Source organism: Sceloporus occidentalis, unplaced genomic scaffold, assembly GCF_023333645.1.
Source record: "Sceloporus occidentalis isolate IW3139 unplaced genomic scaffold, rSceOcc1.0.p SCAF_94, whole genome shotgun sequence".
NCBI classification, from domain to species: Eukaryota; Metazoa; Chordata; class Lepidosauria; order Squamata; family Phrynosomatidae; genus Sceloporus; species Sceloporus occidentalis.
In genome coordinates this window covers 3,478,374-3,497,941 of record NW_028317074.1, presented here as the reverse complement: position 1 = coordinate 3,497,941, position 19,568 = coordinate 3,478,374, and the positions used below count along the sequence as shown (strand labels likewise).

General features: G+C 38.9%; 1 protein-coding gene across 1 annotated transcript in view; it reads right to left on the bottom strand.

Moving 5' to 3' along the window:
• Nucleotides 1–19,188, bottom strand: part of LOC149284411 (cytochrome P450 2D15-like) — a 30,244-nt gene extending 11,056 nt beyond the window's left edge. The window contains exons 1-5 of the mRNA XM_089496807.1: nucleotides 18,976–19,188; nucleotides 14,225–14,396; nucleotides 13,853–14,005; nucleotides 12,422–12,582; nucleotides 7,602–7,775 (exon numbers count right to left, since the gene is read on the bottom strand). Of these exons, the coding sequence (XP_089352933.1) occupies nucleotides 7,602–7,775; nucleotides 12,422–12,582; nucleotides 13,853–14,005; nucleotides 14,225–14,396; nucleotides 18,976–19,188 (873 nt within the window). The remainder of the gene's footprint in view (nucleotides 1–7,601; nucleotides 7,776–12,421; nucleotides 12,583–13,852; nucleotides 14,006–14,224; nucleotides 14,397–18,975) is intronic.
• Nucleotides 19,189–19,568: the final 380 nt, after the last annotated feature.

Genomic DNA, 19,568 nt, shown 5'->3' with positions numbered 1-19,568 from the left:
AAGATTTTTATTCCGAATTCCCCCAATGTGTTCTAGTGCCCTTACTTTCAACTTCCTAGATGTGCGTCCTATATATTGTGCACCACACTTGCATTCCAATAAGTAAATTACATTGGTCGTGTCGCAGTGGATAAAGTGTTTCGCCTTAAATTCTTTTCCTGTATTTTTACATCTGAAGATCGTACTTTTTTTCTTCTCTTGTAGATTACATATTCTACACAATTTACACCTTCCGCATTTATGGAATCCTGGAGTTTTACTTACAAGGAAGTTTGGAACATTCTTCTTTTTGGTTTCAGGCAATGCACTAGGTGCCAATATGGATTTTAAGTTTTCGGTTTTTCTGTATATAACGTTGGGGTGTTCGGGTATAATCTCTCTCAGGACGTTGTCCTGTTTTAAAATGGGCCAACATTTGTTGATTGCTTTTTTTAATTTCAAATGCCTTATCATTATATTTGGTAAAAAAGGCAAAATCGAAATTTCTATTCAGTTGTTGTTGATTCTTTTTGAAGAATTCTTCTCTTTTTGTTTGTTTGATGGATATGAGACTTTTTTCTAATAAATCCTGAGGATAATTTTTTTCTTCAAATCTGGTAATTAGTTTTTTGCTTTGGGCTACAAATTCTTTTTCCTCTGTGCAGTTCCTTCGAATCCTGGCTAGTTGCCCCTTGGGAATGTTGTGTAACCAATTTGGATGATGACAACTGTTAAAATTAATAAAACCATTTCTATCTGTTGGTTTAAAAAAAGTCTTAGTGTAGATATCTTCTCCACAAGTGTATAAGGTAAGGTCCAAGAAATCAATCTCCTTTTCATTTATACAAGAGGTAAATTTGAGGTTATATTCATTTTGGTTAACATATGTGATGAAAGAATCCAAATGTTCCCTAGATCCATCCCAAATTATTAAGACATCATCGATGAAACGTCGCCAGAGGACCAGATTTGCGTTAAAGGGGTTGTTAGACCAAATGTATTTTTGTTCCCAGTCAGCCACATATAAATTGGCATAACTGGGCGCAAATCTGGTCCCCATGGCGGTCCCACACAATTGTAAAAAGTAATTTGATTGAAACCAAAAATAATTATGTGTGAGGATAAATTTTATACATTGCAAAATAAATTGTTGTTGCAAAGGATCCATCTTTGTGTCTTTATTCAGTGTTCTTTCAATGGTTTCTACTCCTTTGTCGTGAGGAATTACTGTATACAGTGATGAAACATCAACTGTGGCCCAAATGTAATTAGGCTGCCACTTAATTTGATTTAGGGTTTCTATTATGTGTTTAGTATCCCTAATATACGAGGATGAAAGGGTCACATACTTTTGTAAGAAGAAATCCACATACTGTGATGTATTACTCGTTAAACAATTTATTCCACTTATAATAGGTCTTCCTGGAGGTTTAATCATGTTTTTATGAATCTTGGGTAAAAAGTAAAAAACTGCCACCCTAGGGAATTCTATATTTAAGAAACTGAATTCATGGTTCTTTAATACTCCATTATTCTTCCCTTCTAATAATAAATTCTGAAATTCTAATTGAAAGGACTTGGTGGGGTCCTTTGCTAATTTCTTATATGTAATTTCATCATTTAGGATCCGATTAGCCTCTTCTAAATAGTAGGACCTATCCATAATGACGGTGGATCCGCCTTTATCTGCAGCCTTTACCACTATTTCCTTGTTCTCCTTTAATATTTTAATGCTTTCTTGCTCTGGTTTTGTGAGATTGTATTTACGTTTTTTATTTTGTTCAATTTTTTCAAACTCATGAAGTAACATGTCTGTGAAGACCTGTATATGTTCACTTTTCTCTTGATGAGGAAAAAAATGAGATTTTGGTCTAAAAGTCCTATGTACAAAATTATCCATATTGATAAGTTCATTGCTCATATTTGGTTCTCTTTTAGTAAAAAATCTTTTTATAGTTAATTTTCGTAAGAATTTTTGCGCATCCATAAAAAGGTCAAAGCCACTTGGGCCTTTATTTGGAGCAAATTTGAGACCCTTAGAGAGTAATTTGAGTTCTGTGGGATTAAGAGCTACACTTGAAATATTTATGATATCATCAATAGTATTTATTTTAGGTTTAATTCCCTGTCCTCTGGATCCTCGAATGTTTTCTTTCTTTTTCCTGGTGACTGTGCAAATAGCTGGAATCTGTTTTGTGTTTCCCTTATTGGGAAATTCCACCTCGGTTCTCTTCCCGAATCCTCTTTTAGGGATCGCTCCCTGTCTAAAAAAGACTGCTTCGAATTTTCCATTGTATCATGTTTACTCGGGGCATCTTGATTTCTATATAATGTTTTGTGTGTTTGATCCCGATTTCCATTAAATTGGTTATGAGATCTATAGTCTCTCATGTGGTGTGATTTTTTATTATTTTCCCTTGGGGTATATGTCTCTTTGGGATTATTGAAGGAATTGGTTCTTGTTATTTTCTCTCTCTGATTATAAATTTTAAAATCTCCTCTCGGTCTGGAGTTCTGATAGGGATTATTTTTGTATCTGTGTGCATTATAGTTTTGAGTGTTATAGTTTTTGGTGTTGTAATTTTTGACATAATGATTCTTAAAAAAACTTTTATTTGTCTCTTTTTGGTAGTCCTCTTGGTCTCTTTTCAATTTTTTCTTTTTAATCTCTATAATTGATTCTTCAGTTTTCTGAATTTTTTCTCTTAAAATGTCGTTTCTCTTATTGATCTCTGATGTTTCTACATTTTGATGTATATTGTCCTCAACCTGCCTAATTTCAGTTTCAATGTTTCTTAGATTTTCCTGTTGCACCTCTACTAGTAATATCATGAGATCTGTGGAACATCTTTCCAAGATGTTGTTCCACTTATCCATAAATGATTTATCATCCTGTCCAAATGCTGGGTATTTATTGATTCTTAAACCTCTAGGGATTAGTTTATTTTTAATATAATGTTGTAAAAAAGTGATCTCCCACCATTTTTTAAGTTCTTTTTCAGCTAATCTCTCAAGCTGAACGAACATATTAGTCGGAGGGTTAATATCTGTGTTTTCATGTGTGAAGATATTAATTAATTTTTGTGATCTTTGTTCTAGGGAACTAGTGTATTGGTTCCTAGAATAAGCCATAAGTGCTCGTAAATAAGGATATAAGAGGAAAAATATATACAGATAACAACAAAAAAGAAATCCAAAAAATACGTGCTACTTAAGGTGAAATGTGATAAATAATCAATAAATAAATGTGTGAATACTTCCCTAGTATGAACCGGGCCAAATTTTAGCACTAGGATAGAGAAAATTCTTCTGTCCAGGGACCAATTTGTTTGGGACCAACGGGATCTGCTGAGGTCATCTGCAATACCGTTGTCCCTTCCCCTTATATGCGTCAGATCCTTTAGCTACCACTTGCCCTGTCTGAAGAGGTAACCTAAATTAGCTCCCCAGCCTATTTTTGGTGAGATGATCTGTCCTTCACCAGTTCAGGTGGGCTAAAACGTGCTTGGACGCTGAAGTTGACGTCCAGATCTTCCTCCTTCCTGGACCAATTCTTTAGGAAGGCCCACTGAAGGGGCTGTGACGGGACTGACCTGTACCCCAACTGGGTACTCCTGCCAAACGTTGCTTCCTCAATTAACCCCTTCAGCGCCAGGCAGAACCAGCGTTGTAGATAGAAGGGGGGACGCTGCTGCACCGGAGCTGCGTTTGCACTGTGGCTATCCAAAGCTTAGCTACACAGTGTGGCTATTGTCCTGAAAAGGACAATAAAGGATCATAGAAGCCCACCCCAAGCATCAGGCAACACTCATGTTGAGGTGAATACAGGACTCCTTTATTAAAACCAAATACAGAGCTATATATACACAAGTAAGAAAGGGGCAAGACAAATATCACATGATCTAATTACCATGTCAGGAAGAAAGTAATTAGATCAAATTCTGCATAATATCCGGGGGAAGGACAGGATGACATGAGACATAAATAATTACATTAATTGGGGACGTAGACGTGGAATGATTGGCTTGAGACAGACAATAGCCAGGACACAGAGATAACAGGAGCTCACATGATTAATAGCTACCTGTTATGTAATTGATAATTAGGTATGCAGCAGTGACACACAGAAGTCTCTACAATGCCCGGGTCCATAGTCGATAGGGAGGAGGCTGGCTCTCAGGCCTCTCCAGGGGCCCCAGTGATGGAGGGTTCTGTCACAGGGGCCTTATTTGCGCCTTGGACCAGCTTACTGCTGGGATACAGGCCGTCAGAGTGCCCAAGATGCTCATAGCTTTCCTGAAGGAGCAGGTTGGAGTTCGTTGTAAAGCGGACACTTCTTTTCTTACTCTTTTGATCTTTGAATGTTGGAGATAGAGTCTCAAGGAGGTGGAATCTACTATCAGTCCAAAAAACTGAATTCTTGTGGCCGGAATAAGGTTGGATTTTCTTTGGTTTATGATCCAGCCATGGTCGTCTAAGAATTGTATTGTAAACTGAAGATGTGAGAGAAGGTCTTTGATGAGCCAATCGTCCAGGTATGGGACGACTGTGACACCTTTTCTTACAGAGTTGCGGCAAAAATATTTTTGTAAAAATTCTCGGAGCTGATAAATGACCAAACGGGAGAGACGTGAACTGGAAGTGGTGAACCTTCGTCCCGTTCCTTATAGCGAACCTGAGGAATTTTCAGGATGCCACTGCGATAGGGACATGGAGATAAGCATCATTCAGGTCTATGGTCACCATGACCGTGAGGATAGTTTCCATTCTGAAATGTTGGTATGGAATACAGGCATTGACGCTTTTTAACTCCAAAACTAGGCGGAAGTATCCATCTGGTTTTGCGAACAGTCAAGGAACAGTCTGGAGTAGACACCTTGAAACTCCTGATGTTTTGGGATTGAGACCAGACACTTCACCAATAGGGATCATGGTTCTTTTTGAAAGCTGGCGATCTGGGCGACCTTTGCAATAGCCTCCCATTTTTCTTCACCTTGAAGCTTAAACAGCTGCTTAAAGTGTTTGGAAATAAAGGGTCTCTTGCCAGGATTGCTCCATTCCCTATGCATGAGAGCTTAGAGCTTAGGTAACATAGGAAACCCTTTAGGATGTTTTCCCAGGTCTAAGCTTTGAGACTTCTTTGCAAAATTTACGAAGCTCTTGTGGAGGAAAGATGAAAGATGGTTTCATCCTCTGAATACTCACTAGAAGAGCCTGAACTAGTAGATCTGGAAACATCTCCAGAGGACAAATCAGATTCAGGAGAGGAGTGTGCCCATTTACAAAACTTATCCATTTTGGGCTCAAAAGGGCTAACAGACGCTGTTTTGAACATTTCAAAGGTCTGTGCAAGGTTGTCTTGAAACCAATCCAAAAAAGACTGCATGTATTTCTGCGTGACTTCTTTTTACAGCTGTCTAGCAAGGGGGTGGCGCACTCAGCGCACGATACATATTTGGACTTAAAAGCAGCCATTTTAGTAGCAGGATTTAACGCTTTATCTCTTTCAGGTTTTTCTGGAGAAACCGGACCAGATATCTAACCCCCCCCATTTTTTTTTGTAAAATATATATATTTAGAAAAAAATAACAGGGCAGAGGCTTTTCAAGATTAAGATCTCCTCAATCCACGTGGGGGGCTGGTGTCACGGATATCCAGTGCTGACAAGCCTCATTGCTGTCAACCTGGACTACACAGCTTTATATAGATTTGAACTGCGATCAGATCTTCGGTGGAACACAACGCCTCCATAACATCCGCCAATGCGGATGCTACCACCCCACTCTGCTCACCACACAGGGAGCAATCAGAGGAGGGATCCCCCTGGATACAACCCTTGTGCCCCAACAGACTGAAATTGTCTGTCCCTGACAATGGGTGGTCCGGTATACTCTTATGGGGTAAAGAGGAGGAGGAGTTGGAGGAGGGGAGGCTAACCCTTTCTATTTTAGCTCCTTGTCCATAGGAAGAACAGCCTTCTGTACTACCACTATATGTCAGGAAAAATAAACAAACCAAAACTCCAGACCAACTTTTAACCAGTAGGGTGAGTTCCTGCCCTTCCACCACATCACGTGCGGTGATTTGATAGTAAAATAGTAACTTTAGGGTGCACAGAGCTCCTCTCCCTGACGGGATCTGTCACCAGACATCTCAAGGGATGCCAGAAAGTACTATTGCTAGGGAGACAGTGGCCCTGGACCACTTTACTAGGTGGGAATTGCCTTATTGGTACCCAAATCCCTGTGTCCTTCTCAAAAAATGCAGTAAATTATCCTTAGGAGAATAATTTAGGAGAAGAGTTTTCAGTCCTTGGAAGATGCAGCCACTTTAAGCAGTGGGTACAACAGAGTATAGAAACCACAGGCTAGTTTTCAATCTACTGACATTGCATTGCTTTTATTTTTTGGGCAAAAGTGAGAATGCATGATTTTATTTGACAATGCTACATGCCATCTATGTCAAGTATAAAGCTACTTTATTAGTACTGTAACGGGTTCATCAAGAGAGCTGTAGTCACTCCCAGAGATCACCCGGATATATCCTCCTGTTGTCCCCAAAATCACTTCCAGCACCCATCAGCATGCACACATTGGAACCCTGCCATGTGTACCTTCAATTGAGTACGGCAAAAATGAACATTTTATTGAGCAGAACACAGCATATTTATACAAATAAACATCAAGACAACAACCAGGTTTTACACAACAGAACAAATGGGCTCAATCATATCAGTACATAATTGAATTACATCACACAAGATTAACAAGATTTGACGTTTGACCATGCCAGAGTTGTCACTAGCACTTGACACCTTGATGGCTTTGTTTGACTACCTGCTGTGTATTAGCTAATCAGATACAAAACAGCCCTTCTTTCACACCATTAATAATAAATTTAAGGTGCAGGGAAACAATGACCATGGAATGGGCCTCCCATGGTGTGAGCAGATTGTCTGTGTACATTTTAACCTGTAATGACAAGTGACCCCCCCCCATATTTCCCCACAGGAGGAACCATGGTTCTGATGCCCAGGTTGAATGTGGGCAAGTGCCCACAAGACTGCATAGTCCAGGGGGGGAGCTGTGTCTGGCTCAGCAATGTACTTCTGTCAAAGGTTTTTATTTTAATATATTTTAATTCCTTTAAATCCCTACAATCTGTAGGAAAGGAGATTTAAGGACTCAAAAGGGTTAAACTGTCTTGCATACCAGGACAGGTGGTGGGAAATAGCTGGACTCTATGCCCCCGTTAGAGTTTTTATTTATTATGTTTTAACCTATCCATTCCACATGGTAGGGGATGAGAGACTGTTTATGGGGTGGTTACATGTAATCTCATCTCCTTTGGAGTGTTGCAATTTGCATTCATACCTTCCAAGCAACTTGGGGGTTAGTAAAACAATACGTTGTTTGTTTTCTTAAATGCACATCAATTTGACTCAATGTCAAGCAGATGTACATTGACTGTTACTATATGCAAGTCCAAATGCGAGTTGTCAGTAGCAAATATGGAAGTTGAACTTTAGTTTTGAAATCTTAAAACATAATCCCATGTAACTCATCTGGACTTTGAGTCCAAACAGACAAACAGTTTCCATTATTAATCATTACATTGCTTACCTTTTCCAGTTCCAGAAGATAAGCATCAATAAAATCCCTGATGTCATTAGGATCCCAAGTTTTACGATGTTCTGAAACCATTTCCCTTAGAAACTTCATAATATCATCTTCATATTTCAGAACATAGTTTATAAGCCAAGGAATATTTGTTAGAAATGGAATTTCATTTAAAACCTAGAAGACAAAATTCACATTATCATTGTTATTTTATGCACTGCAAGAGCAATTTCCTGTCTTCAAAGCTTAACTACTAGGAAGCGTCCGGTCTTTTTTAACCCCTTGATGACAATTGCCGGTCCGGGCACGTCACCGAAAATCGTGACGATTATGACAATTGACGTGCCAGGACCGGCACGTCTTTAAACGGGTGAAAAAATCGATCCGTGATCGATTTTTTCACTCAAACGGTGTTGCTCTAATGCCTCGACATCGAGGCATTGAGCAACACCAAAAAAAACATTCCCGGCCCCCCCCCGATCGCTCCTAGGAGCAAATAAAAAAACATGTTTGAAAGACTGCACGTCTTTCAAACATGGCGGCGCCCGCCGCCGAAAAACGGGTTTAGGAAGCGATCGCGAGTCGCTTCCTTTGCTTAGCTGGTGTTGCTAAGATGCCTCAGTATCGAGGCATCTTTGCAACACCTGTTTAGCAAAGGAAGCGACCCGCGATCGCTTCCTAAATGTTTAACTTACCTTCCCGGTACCGGCGTCTTCAAAACACACGCGGTGTTTCAAGATGGCGGCGCCCATCAAGCCGGGGGCGGAGCCTGCTGTCATCATCGGGGGGGGGGTGTTGCTGGATGTCATGGACATCCAGTGAATAACACCCCTAGTGGTCAGATCACTCATAAGAGTGATCATGATTTGCTAAATCAAAGGCAATGTTTTCTAAACATTGCCTTTGATCAGTATTGGATCTGCCTCCCTCCTTCACTTGCTTCTAGTGAGGGAGAGAGACAGATCAGTGTGTTATCAGGTATTCTCAATAATATATATATATATTGATCCAAAGGCTCTTATAAGAGCCACCCATTTAATATTAACCCCTTCATTGCCATTTATCACTGCATAAACAGTGATCTTGCATAGTGGCAATTGTTTTTGGGGTTTACATTTTTTTTTACTTTTTTTTTTTTTTGTACTTTTTTTTTAGGGTTTTTTTAATTTTTTTTATTAGAGCCATTAACCCTTTCCTTCCCCACTATTTTTGCTGCAATTGTTGCCATGCTGCGGTATACGGCTGAGGAGGCATGTTCCAAATTTGGCCCTTTTGCCCCCAAACAATCTGACAAACCCATGCATGTGGGGTATCAATGTACTCAGGAGATGTTGCTGAACACATATCGGGGTGTTGTGTGACAGCAACAACATACCAGGAGCTGTAATTTTACACCTGAAGTACAAAGTATGTTTAAAAAACAGCAAAAACAATTACTAAGAGAAGCCCTTAACACTGTAAATTGGGAAAATGTCCTCAAAAACAAGAGTACAGACGCTCAATGGGAGATTTTTAAGAATATCTTAAATTCTCACTGTGAAAGGTACATACCGTATGGGAATAAAAGAGTCAGGAACAAGAGAAAACCAATGTGGATAAATAAAAATGTAAAGGGGGCAATAAATGGCAAAAAAAAGGCATTTAAGCTACTAAAACAGGAAGGCAGTGAGGAAGCACTAAAAAGCTATCGGGAAAAAAATAAAATATGTAAAAATCAGATAAAAGCAGCAAAATTGGAGACAGAAAGACTCATTGCCAAAGAGAGTAAAACAAACCCCAAAATGTTCTTTAACTATATAAATAGTAAAAAGGTTAACAATGAAAGCGTTGGCCCCTTAAAAAGTAATGAGGGAGAAGTTATAGACGGGGATCAGGAAAAAGCTAATCTATTAAATATATTCTTCTCTGCTGTATTCACAGAGGAAAATGAAATGCCAGGTAATATACAGCAGGATGAGATAAATGCCCCAGTACATGTCGCCTGTCTAACCCAGGAAGAAGTGCAGTGCCGCCTAAAAAAAATCAAAATAGACAAATCACCAGGTCCAGATGGCATTCACCCCTGCGTTCTAAGGGAGTTAAGTAATGTAATAGACAGACCCCTATTTCTAATATTCAAGGACTCTATAGTGAAAGGGTCTGTTCCCCAGGACTGGCGCATAGCAAATGTTGTGCCAATATTCAAAAAGGGGACAAAAAGTGACCCGGGGAATTATAGGCCTGTTAGTTTAACTTCTGTTGTGTGTAAACTGTTTGAGGGTTTCCTAAGAGATGCTATTTTGGAGTATCTCAATGAAAATAAGTGTATGACTCCATATCAGCATGGGTTTACAAGGGATCGGTCCTGTCAAACTAACCTGATCAGCTTTTATGAGGAGGTGAGCTCAAGACTGGATCGGGGTGAATCGCTGGATGTCGTATATCTTGATTTTTCCAAAGCATTTGATACGGTGCCACATAAAAGGCTCGTACATAAAATGAGAATGCTTGGGCTGGGGGAGAATGTGTGTATGTGGGTAAGTAACTGGCTCAGTGATAGGAAACAGAGGGTGGTTATTAATGGTACATACTCTGAGTGGGTGACTGTTGCTAGTGGGGTACCACAGGGGTCAGTTTTGGGTCCTATTCTTTTTAATATATTTATTAATGACCTTGTAGAGGGATTGCATAGTAAAGTATCAATCTTTGCAGACGATACTAAGCTCTGTAACGTGGTTAACACAATAGAGGACAGCGCACGATTACAAATGGATCTGCATAGGTTGGAGGCTTGGGCTGGGATGTGGCAGATGAGGTTCAACACAGATAAATGTAAGGTTATGCACATGGGGAAGAAAAATCCAGGCTGGGAATATGTATTAAATGGGAAAACACTGGGGACGACTGACATGGAAAAGGACTTAGGAGTTTTAGTTAACAGTAAATTTACCTGTAGCGACCAGTGTCAGGCAGCTGCTGCTAAGGCAAATAAAATCATGGGGTGCATCAAAAGGGGCATAGATGCCCACGACAAGGAAATAATTCTACCCCTGTACAAGTCACTAGTCAGACCACACATGGAATACTGTGTACAGTACTGGGCACCAGTGTACAAGAAAGATATAGTGGAGCTGGAGAGGGTTCAAAGACGGGCAACCAGAGTAATAAGGGGAATGGGAGGACTACAGTACCCAGAAAGATTATCAGAATTGGGGTTATTTAGTTTGGAAAAAAGACGGCTTAGGGGGGACTTAATAACTATGTATAAATATATAAGGGGACAGTACAGAGATCACTCCCAGGACCTATTTATACCCAGGACTGTATCTATAACAAGGGGACATCCTCTACGGCTGGAGGAAAGAAGGTTTCTACACCAGCACAGACGGGGGTTCTTTACAGTAAGAGCGGTGAGATTATGGAACTCTCTGCCAGAGGAAGTGGTGATGGTAAACTCAATAAAAGAGTTCAAAAGGAGCCTGGACGTGTTTCTTGAAAGCAATAATATTACAAGTTATGGATATTAGATTAATAGGGACAGAACGTTGATCCAGGGATTTATTCTGATTGCCATATTTGGAGTCGGGAAGGAATTTTCCCCCTGGTATGGGGCAATTGGCATCTGCTTCATAAGGGTTTTTTGCCTTCCTCTGGATCAACACAGTAGGGACACAATATGTATATAGGTTGAACTAGAAAATTACATCATATATAAAAAATTATGGTGTCTGAAGAAAGCCCTTCTTGTCCTGAAAAAAACAATATATAACTTGTGTGGGTTTAGTAAATGGGTTAAGAGAAAATTACAGCTAAACCCAAACACCACAGAAACGATAAAACAGCCATTGTCACGAAGGGTACAAAAAATAGAATCAGCCTTTGTCACGAAGGGGTTAAATTATTGCTACAGCTTGAAAGCCAAGTACTACATTCTTTTCTGTGGCGGATGCTGTTGCCAATAGGCTCCTAGCGCTTAGTCTAAGGATAAATATCCTGCTTCCCCCTGTGCAAAGACGAGCAGGAGCCCGCCAACCCTATATTTTAATAAGGTTCCACTTTGGGCCCTCCTATAGCCGCATCAAATTCTGATCTGTGGTAGTGGAGTTATTACTATGTGTAGTCCTGTGATTGCAGGGAATCAGCTAGGTAGTTTGTAAACAATTTAGATCTCCACTGGGTAGAAGGAGGATCAAAGGATTACTATAACAAAATAATACAAAATAATACAACATACACATCAATGATATCCTAGACACTGTTGAGAATATACCTGTTGGGATTCTACATGGCTGTATCGAAGGTGGTATAGATAGTTGTTAAGAAAGATGAATTATATTTGAGGCAAATAATATTTTTGATAATATGAGTCTTATTATTAATTATTTAATAGTTCTTCACAAATATTAATTGTAGTGACACAGAAATAGTAGCAACCACATGGTTATAATAATGCCCTTAGTGAAAACCATTCCTTGTCATGAAGATAAAGATATTGTCAAAAAAAGTACCATAATTTGTATTCAGGTATAGCAACTGATACCATTGAGAGCTACCAGCTGAGATGCTAAAGTATTAGTACTTGAATGATTTATAAACGGAACACCAACATATTAATCAATTAATCGACATTAATTAAGATTATTCATACTGAACAAACATATTTTACTTAATACAAATGTATTGTTTATAAAAATATTCTATATAATAGTGCAGTAGTATTTTGTTATGCCACTTTTACCTTTTGTTGGGAAAATCATTAAGCCTAGAGACTACTACCAGAGATGAGTCCACTGTTTGTATTAATGTTACTGAAAATATACAGTTAAAGCTAGATAGTAAACTACCTGAGCCACCAGTCCAAACTCTCTGGTTAAAGTTTTGCTCATAAGATAGAGCAGTCTTTGAAATTTCTCATCATTGTAATCAAAGCGATCTCCAAAGGCAATAGAGCAGATCACATTGCTGACTGCATTATTAATGATGAAGCAAGGATCGAAGGGTTGGCCTGTGGAAAAGAAAAACTCTGATCATTCTTATGAAATACCTCAAATCCAAAGGTTTTTTCTGGAGGTGGGGGTAATTAAGCACCATGGGGAATTAAATTACAGCACCTAATAAAGTCTTAATTTAAATAGAATTACTAGCTAATGAATTAAAATATATATGTGTATAGTTTTAATGAAGTTACAAACAAAGTATATATATATATTCCAAAAACAATTGTTCCCCAGAATCCTAGCATCTTTCATTAATTTACATTTTATTAGCTCCATTCTCACTGGGCACCGGGAGCAAGAAGGGTGTGATGTCACCCTCCTTTCATAATAGGGGGTCCAACTTGGTTCCAACTCACATTTGCAACTTGCAAGCAAGTATCAGGTTGAATCGTATCCACTTGACTCTCCTGCAGTCAACTGTATTTTATTTCTTGTGAAATAGTAATATGTATTATGTAGTATTATTAATAGAACTCTGAACCCAATCGATATTCATTATTTATTTATTTTGATTTCTTTATAAATTAAATTTCTGAATAGAAAATAAACAAATGAATCATAATAAATAAATTAAGTAGGTTCTTACTTTGCTCAGAGATCTTCCCGCATTTTACAGGTAAAACAAATGCACTTTAATAAATAATGTATCTTAATGGTCCCTTCAAATTTTCATGATTTGCATGATGTTCTTGCTTGTAAATGCATGGGGAAATTCGGCAGAATCCCTCTATTTGCATGTTCCCCTTTGCCCCCTCTCCAGCTATTTTCTGTTCATAAGATGTGTTTGCCTATGCACATCTCCTGGCATGTGCCAGTCAGCAGCGGTGTTAGTTCAACTAAAGCAGCGATCGAATATCTCTTTCAATGAATGTGTGCGGGAACCCAATCAGTGGAAACAATCATTTTTTTAGGGGCTATCAAGGATTTAAAATTGGTCCTGGCATTTTAAGGCCATCAACTGTAAATACCTTAGCAGCATAAGACCATGTGTATTCGGCCAGTGGCTGCACATGGGATCTGCAATAAAATGATGGAATTGAGAGGTGAGTCGCTATTTTAACTCACTGACATCATTATGCTTTATGAGGGACCTACACTAAAAAGTTATTTCTGGAACAAGAGCTGAAACATTTTCTGTGTACCACATTTTCTGTGTATGAGAATATGTGACCTAGCCACAATAGAGAAATGCAATGGTGGAGTATATAGGCATGCATCCTGGACATGTTATAAAACATAGCTCCCACACTGACCAAATGTCTGTCATGTGTCACTTACCTTGTTCATCTTGGAATCTGGAACATAAAAATCCAACTTCCTCTGTTATCTTTTGCTCCAATGATTTCTTTCCCATGCCAAAATCCCTAAGGGTTGATAGTGTGAATCTTCTTTGCTCCTTCCAGGATGTACCATATCGTACTAGCACCAAACCTAGATGTATTTTGTAAAAAAACATACCTTGATTTCCAGAAATTGTAACTCTTAAATGAATGTGCTGATTTTTTTCTATGTATCTGAAGGGTACCTTATTGCATTTTAACTAATTACATAAAAAATGACAGAATCAGACACATATTTGACTTTAGTGTGTAACATTCAATAAATTGTAATCATTCCACTATGATTTAACCAGTTTTAGCAAAATGATACCTTGGCTGTTGGGGGTATACCCAAGCTTCTCGTATATAGGAAATCTAGGACGATCCCCGATATCCTCAGACTTGTTGATTAAAGCTTCCTTCATGACTTCAAAGCCATTAAGCACCACCACATTCTTCCAAAAGAATTGGAGACTAAAGACATCCCCAAACTTTTTACTCAGCTGTTCAAAAACACAACCAAATGTTTGTTAAATACCTTTCACCATCAAGAGGTCACATGTAAGACATTCACTCTTATGACACACTTTACAGTCTGACTGCATTAGGCAAATATTCTTGGTATCACATATCATGCTATTTTAAGAGTCATTATCATTGTTCTGCTGGTTGTCTTTTATATTATTCTGCGTTAGGTAGCAGTTTTTCATTGTGATTTTAGAATTGTAGTCATGCACATTTGGGACCACCTCATTAACTGAAAGTGTACATTGATCATACAAAATGTATGGTGACTAAAGGGAAATATAGAAGTGGTAGCATTTGCTGGTTATGTATGTGAACTCCATGAGGCACGTTCATTTTTTTAATTACGTGCATTAGTTGAAACTATGGTTTAAGTATTGTTTGTATTTAGTAACATTAAATTACTGAAAGTATGGTGAAAGTTACCCTTCAACTTGTTCAAGCTGATTTTTAGAACAGATCTTCCTATTGCAAAAATATTATGTTATAATTAAAATCAATTAGTATCATTTTGTATTTCTAGTAACCTGTTGATCATTTGGAACTTTAATGATGTCACACAATTATTTTAAAGTTGCTCTTCAGTAATTTATCCTTTTTACCTGTTGAATGGGAAATACATAAATATATGCACACTTCAGATATACATACACATGCATATGATTTCAGGTACCAGTGAATGCACCTCCTCTCACACAACACTCACATAAATACATACATAATGTGCAGCTACACTGATATAATCATATGGACTGGCTTGAGGTCCATTTGGTAATTTGGTGCAATGTATCCAATTGAATGCTATCCCCTTTGAGAAAACCTAAATTCCTAAACCCATGAGGGGCCCCATATTTTATTTGCTGTACTATTCACAATTACAGCAGTACCTGCAACCAGCATGCATAAACCTCAGCCCAATAAGCAAACCAGTGGGCTATGTGCAACCTTCTAGGAAGGAGCTCAAGGAAATGAAGTCATATAAAGAAGCCAAATGTAGCTGAAGAGGCCTGTATTACTCCGCCATTTCCCATGCACACTGTAAAACAGAATACAGTTTAACTATAAAAAAAAATTAATCCACTGCATTGTATCAGTACTTGCTGCTGAGCAATATTTGGAGATTTTTTTCAGTAGGGTATTCATGGCTGATGCTTATGCGTAAGCGCCCAGTGAGACATGAAACAAGTTAAGAGTGTACAGTTTGTTGTTTGCCAATATTCTCATGATGATTGAATATGTCTTGACTTTTCAAAAGTAAATACTTTCTACTTGTCCAATATATTCATTACTGATGAAGCAAAATAAAACAATATTTATAAGATATTTCTGCTTACTATGGATTATGAATTCAACTTATAGAAAATGCAACTAGCACTTACACTCACTGGCCAATTTATTAGGCCAATCACATGCCAGCAACTCAATGCATTTAGGCATGTAGACATGGTCAACACAACTTGCTGAAGTTCAAACAGAGTTAAGTGACTTTGAACATGGCATGGTTTTTGGTGCCGGATGGGCTGGTCTGAGTATTTCAGAAACTCCTGATCTACTGGGATTTTCATGCACAACCATCTCTAAGGTTTACAGAGGAAAAGAGAAAATAATCACTGAGCGGCAGTTGTGTGGAGAAAATGCCTTGTTCATGTCAGATGTCAGAGGAGAATGGGCAGACTGGTTCAAAATGACATAAAGGCAACAGTAACGCAAATAACCACTCGTCACAGCCAAGGTATGCAGAATATCATTTCTGAGTGCACAACACATCGAACCTTGAAGCAGATGAGCTTCAACAGCAGAAGCCCACACCAGGTGCCACTCATGTCAGCTAACAACAGTAAACTGAGGTAACAATTCGCACAGGCTCACCAAAATTGGACAATGGAAGACTGGAACAACGTTGCCTGGTCTGAAGAGTCTAGATTCCAGCTGCAACATTCAGGTAGCAGGGTCAGATATAAATAACATGAAAGCATGGATCCATCCTGCCTTGTATCAACGGTTCAGACTGGTGGTGGGTGGTGTAATGGTGTGGGGGACATTTTCTTGGCACACTTTGGGCCCCTTTGTACCAATTGAGCATCGTTTAAACATGACAGCCTACCTAAGTATTGTTGCTGACCATGTCCATCCCTTTATGACCATCTTCTGAGGGTTACTTCCAGCAGGATAATGCACCATGTTACAAAGCTCACATCATCTCAAACTGGTTTCTTGAACATGACAATGAGTTCGCTCCACAGTCACCAGATCTCAATCCAATAGAGCACCTTTGGGATGTGGTGGAAAAGGAGATTCCCATCATGAATGTGCAGCCAACAAATCTGCAGCAATGTCTATATGGACCAAAATCTCTGAGGAATGTTTCCAGTACCTTGTAGAAAGTATGCCATGAAGAATGAAGGCAGTTCTGAAAGCAAAAGGGGGTCCAACCAGGTACTAGCAAGGTGTACCTAAGAAAGTGGCCAGTGAGTGAGTGTATCATCTATAGCAGAACACTTACACCTCCCGTGAAAGTGTTGAAATCCTGATGCAAATGTTTTTTTAACCTAGAAAGATTCAGTGACTATTGCTTTGCTGCCCTTAGGATTTGGCAGTTGTGCCAGTCATGACTTTAAAACAAAATAGGGTTGTGACTGCGTGTCATATGACTACGCTGAGTAACATTAAAAAAAAGCACTGTCTTAGTGTGAGGCACAATTCTTAATTCCTGCATGAAACTGTCTGAGGAGTAAAAGTGGCTGACTTGTCCACATGGAGATTCCATAGGACATTGTGCGATAAACAATGTTTGATAACCAATGTTTCATTTGTATTGCAAAATGTTGCAATAATGAGCCTAGGGTGTAGTAGTTCTTCCACCTCCTAATTTTGTGCCTGTGTGTTAGTGTGTGTGTGAGTTACTGTGAGAAAACAACACCCCAATAGCAAAATCTCTACAGTGATACTCCCTATGCATAGGTTTGTCGGGTTGTCTGGGAAGTAAAACACCACATTTGGGAAGTGCACATTTTTTAATATGGAGCTTTAACATCTGGTCCTACTGCCCCCATGGTTATCCCATCAAATCATATTTTTCTGAAAACAAGACACCCCAAAGTATTTTAAATGTTGATATTTTAACCCTTTCCAAGCACGAGATTCTACTACCAGCCTGTGCCAAAGTTTGTGGTAGTAATTTTGTTTTGTATTTTTTTCACACAAATTGGACATCATGGTGCAAGTCACTGTCAAACAACACCCCAATATGTGTTCAGCAACATAATACAGTAATACCGAGTACAGTAATATTGTCTATGCATGGGTTTGTCGGGTTATTTGGGAAGTAAAATTTGGGAAATGCGCATTTTTTGACTTGGAACCTTGACATCTGGTCCTTCTACCACAATGTCCTATTTGGGACATCTTCGAAGCTGGTCAATTCAATTTACCCCATCAAACATGCACTAATTATACCACCAACCTTTGTCAAAGTTTGTACACACATTGTGCTTTAGGTACGAATTTACAGCCCTTGGTTTATGCAATGTCCAAACAACACCCCAACATGTGTTCCTCAACATCTCCTGAGTACAGTGATACCACTTATTCATGGGTTTGAATGGTTGCTTGGGGCTAAAAGGCCACATTTTGGAATTGCACTTTTTTTGTTTTGGTCAGTCTGTGCCTATGCCATTTTTTGGACATTTTTTAATCCGGCCAATCCAATTTACTCTATCAAACCATTTGTTTTTATGAATGCCTATTGAGCGATCTTCGATTGCTTTCTAAGCTTGTTCAATGCCATGACGTGGTGATCATTGTTCATTAACTGACTGTTTTTGTGTGCTGTGCATGGCACGTCACTGGCCCTTAAGGGGTTAATAATGCCTCTGCTACCCCCTAATTTCAGGTGGAGCTGTTTTCTATCACCTTTTCCTCACCACAACTTATGTTGTGCGCTTCACATTTTGGGACGGAAAACTGTATACAGCTTAAATCTTCAATAATCAACCATATCAATGTTTTTGCAATATAAAAAGTTATAATACATCTTGGTGTAATCATAGGTAACGTGATATCTAATTACTTATCCCTTGACTGTTTGCATGAGCAATACAAATCTGGGCTACTAAGAACAAATAAATTGCAAAAATGTTACTGTGGCTAGCCAAACGTGGAAATATATACTGTATATGCAAACATCAGTGGTATAACACAACATCCAAGGGTCCCCCTGAAGGTTGTTTTTCTACAGGCCTCTCCTGATGTATGCATCCTGTTTTGGATCTAAATGTCCAGTGTCCCAGACCATGTTATTGAACATAGTAAAACAAATAGCGCTTGGGTAAGTCAATGAGACTTGATGGTGAATACAATGAGTGCAATTTAGTACAAAATATGAGCCAGTGGTATGTTGCTTTATGCATGCTTTGTATAAAAATACAGGAGATTTGGGACAGTTTAACTCTAGGGCTAGCCATGGGAGCAGTGGGAGGGCTGAAGATGGATTAGAGGAAAACACTGTGAGGAGAGGCAAACAAGGGGGCAAACAAAAAATACTTGATTGTGACCTACCTGGCTCATAGAGATGTGTGGATTTTTAAAGTCTACATCCATCATATTGCCCAGGAAGGGTATAGAAGGGGGCCCTGGTGGAAAACAGGGCCAGTTTTTTCTCCGTTTCATGAAGTCCAGCAGCAGAAGGGAGGAGGTAAAAATAATGAACAGAACAATGATGTTACATAATGTCACAGGAAAGAATGACTGAATCTGAGGCAGCAGACTCATCCTGGTTTATTTTTATGCCACTAACTTTCATAAATCTCTAAAGTTACTTGAGCTAAACTGCTACCCTCAACGTCCACTCTTAGTTTGTGTGTTGTCTGTTTGTTTCCCTATGTTGCTGTGCTGAAATCTCTGGCACTGACAGCACACCCAGCAAGCCAACTCCTATTTCCACTGAGCTGTACAGAGTGTTCTGAAAACAAGACCTTTGATACTAAGCACCACCTTTTCTTCATAACTCTGAAGAATATGAAATAATCAAAAAAACAATAGCTCAATGTGTACATAAGCACCAGATGATCTATTTATTTATTGTATGGATTTATTTCCAGGTTTCTCATTCATCCAGATACTCAGTGGCAACTCTAGAAACAATATATAGG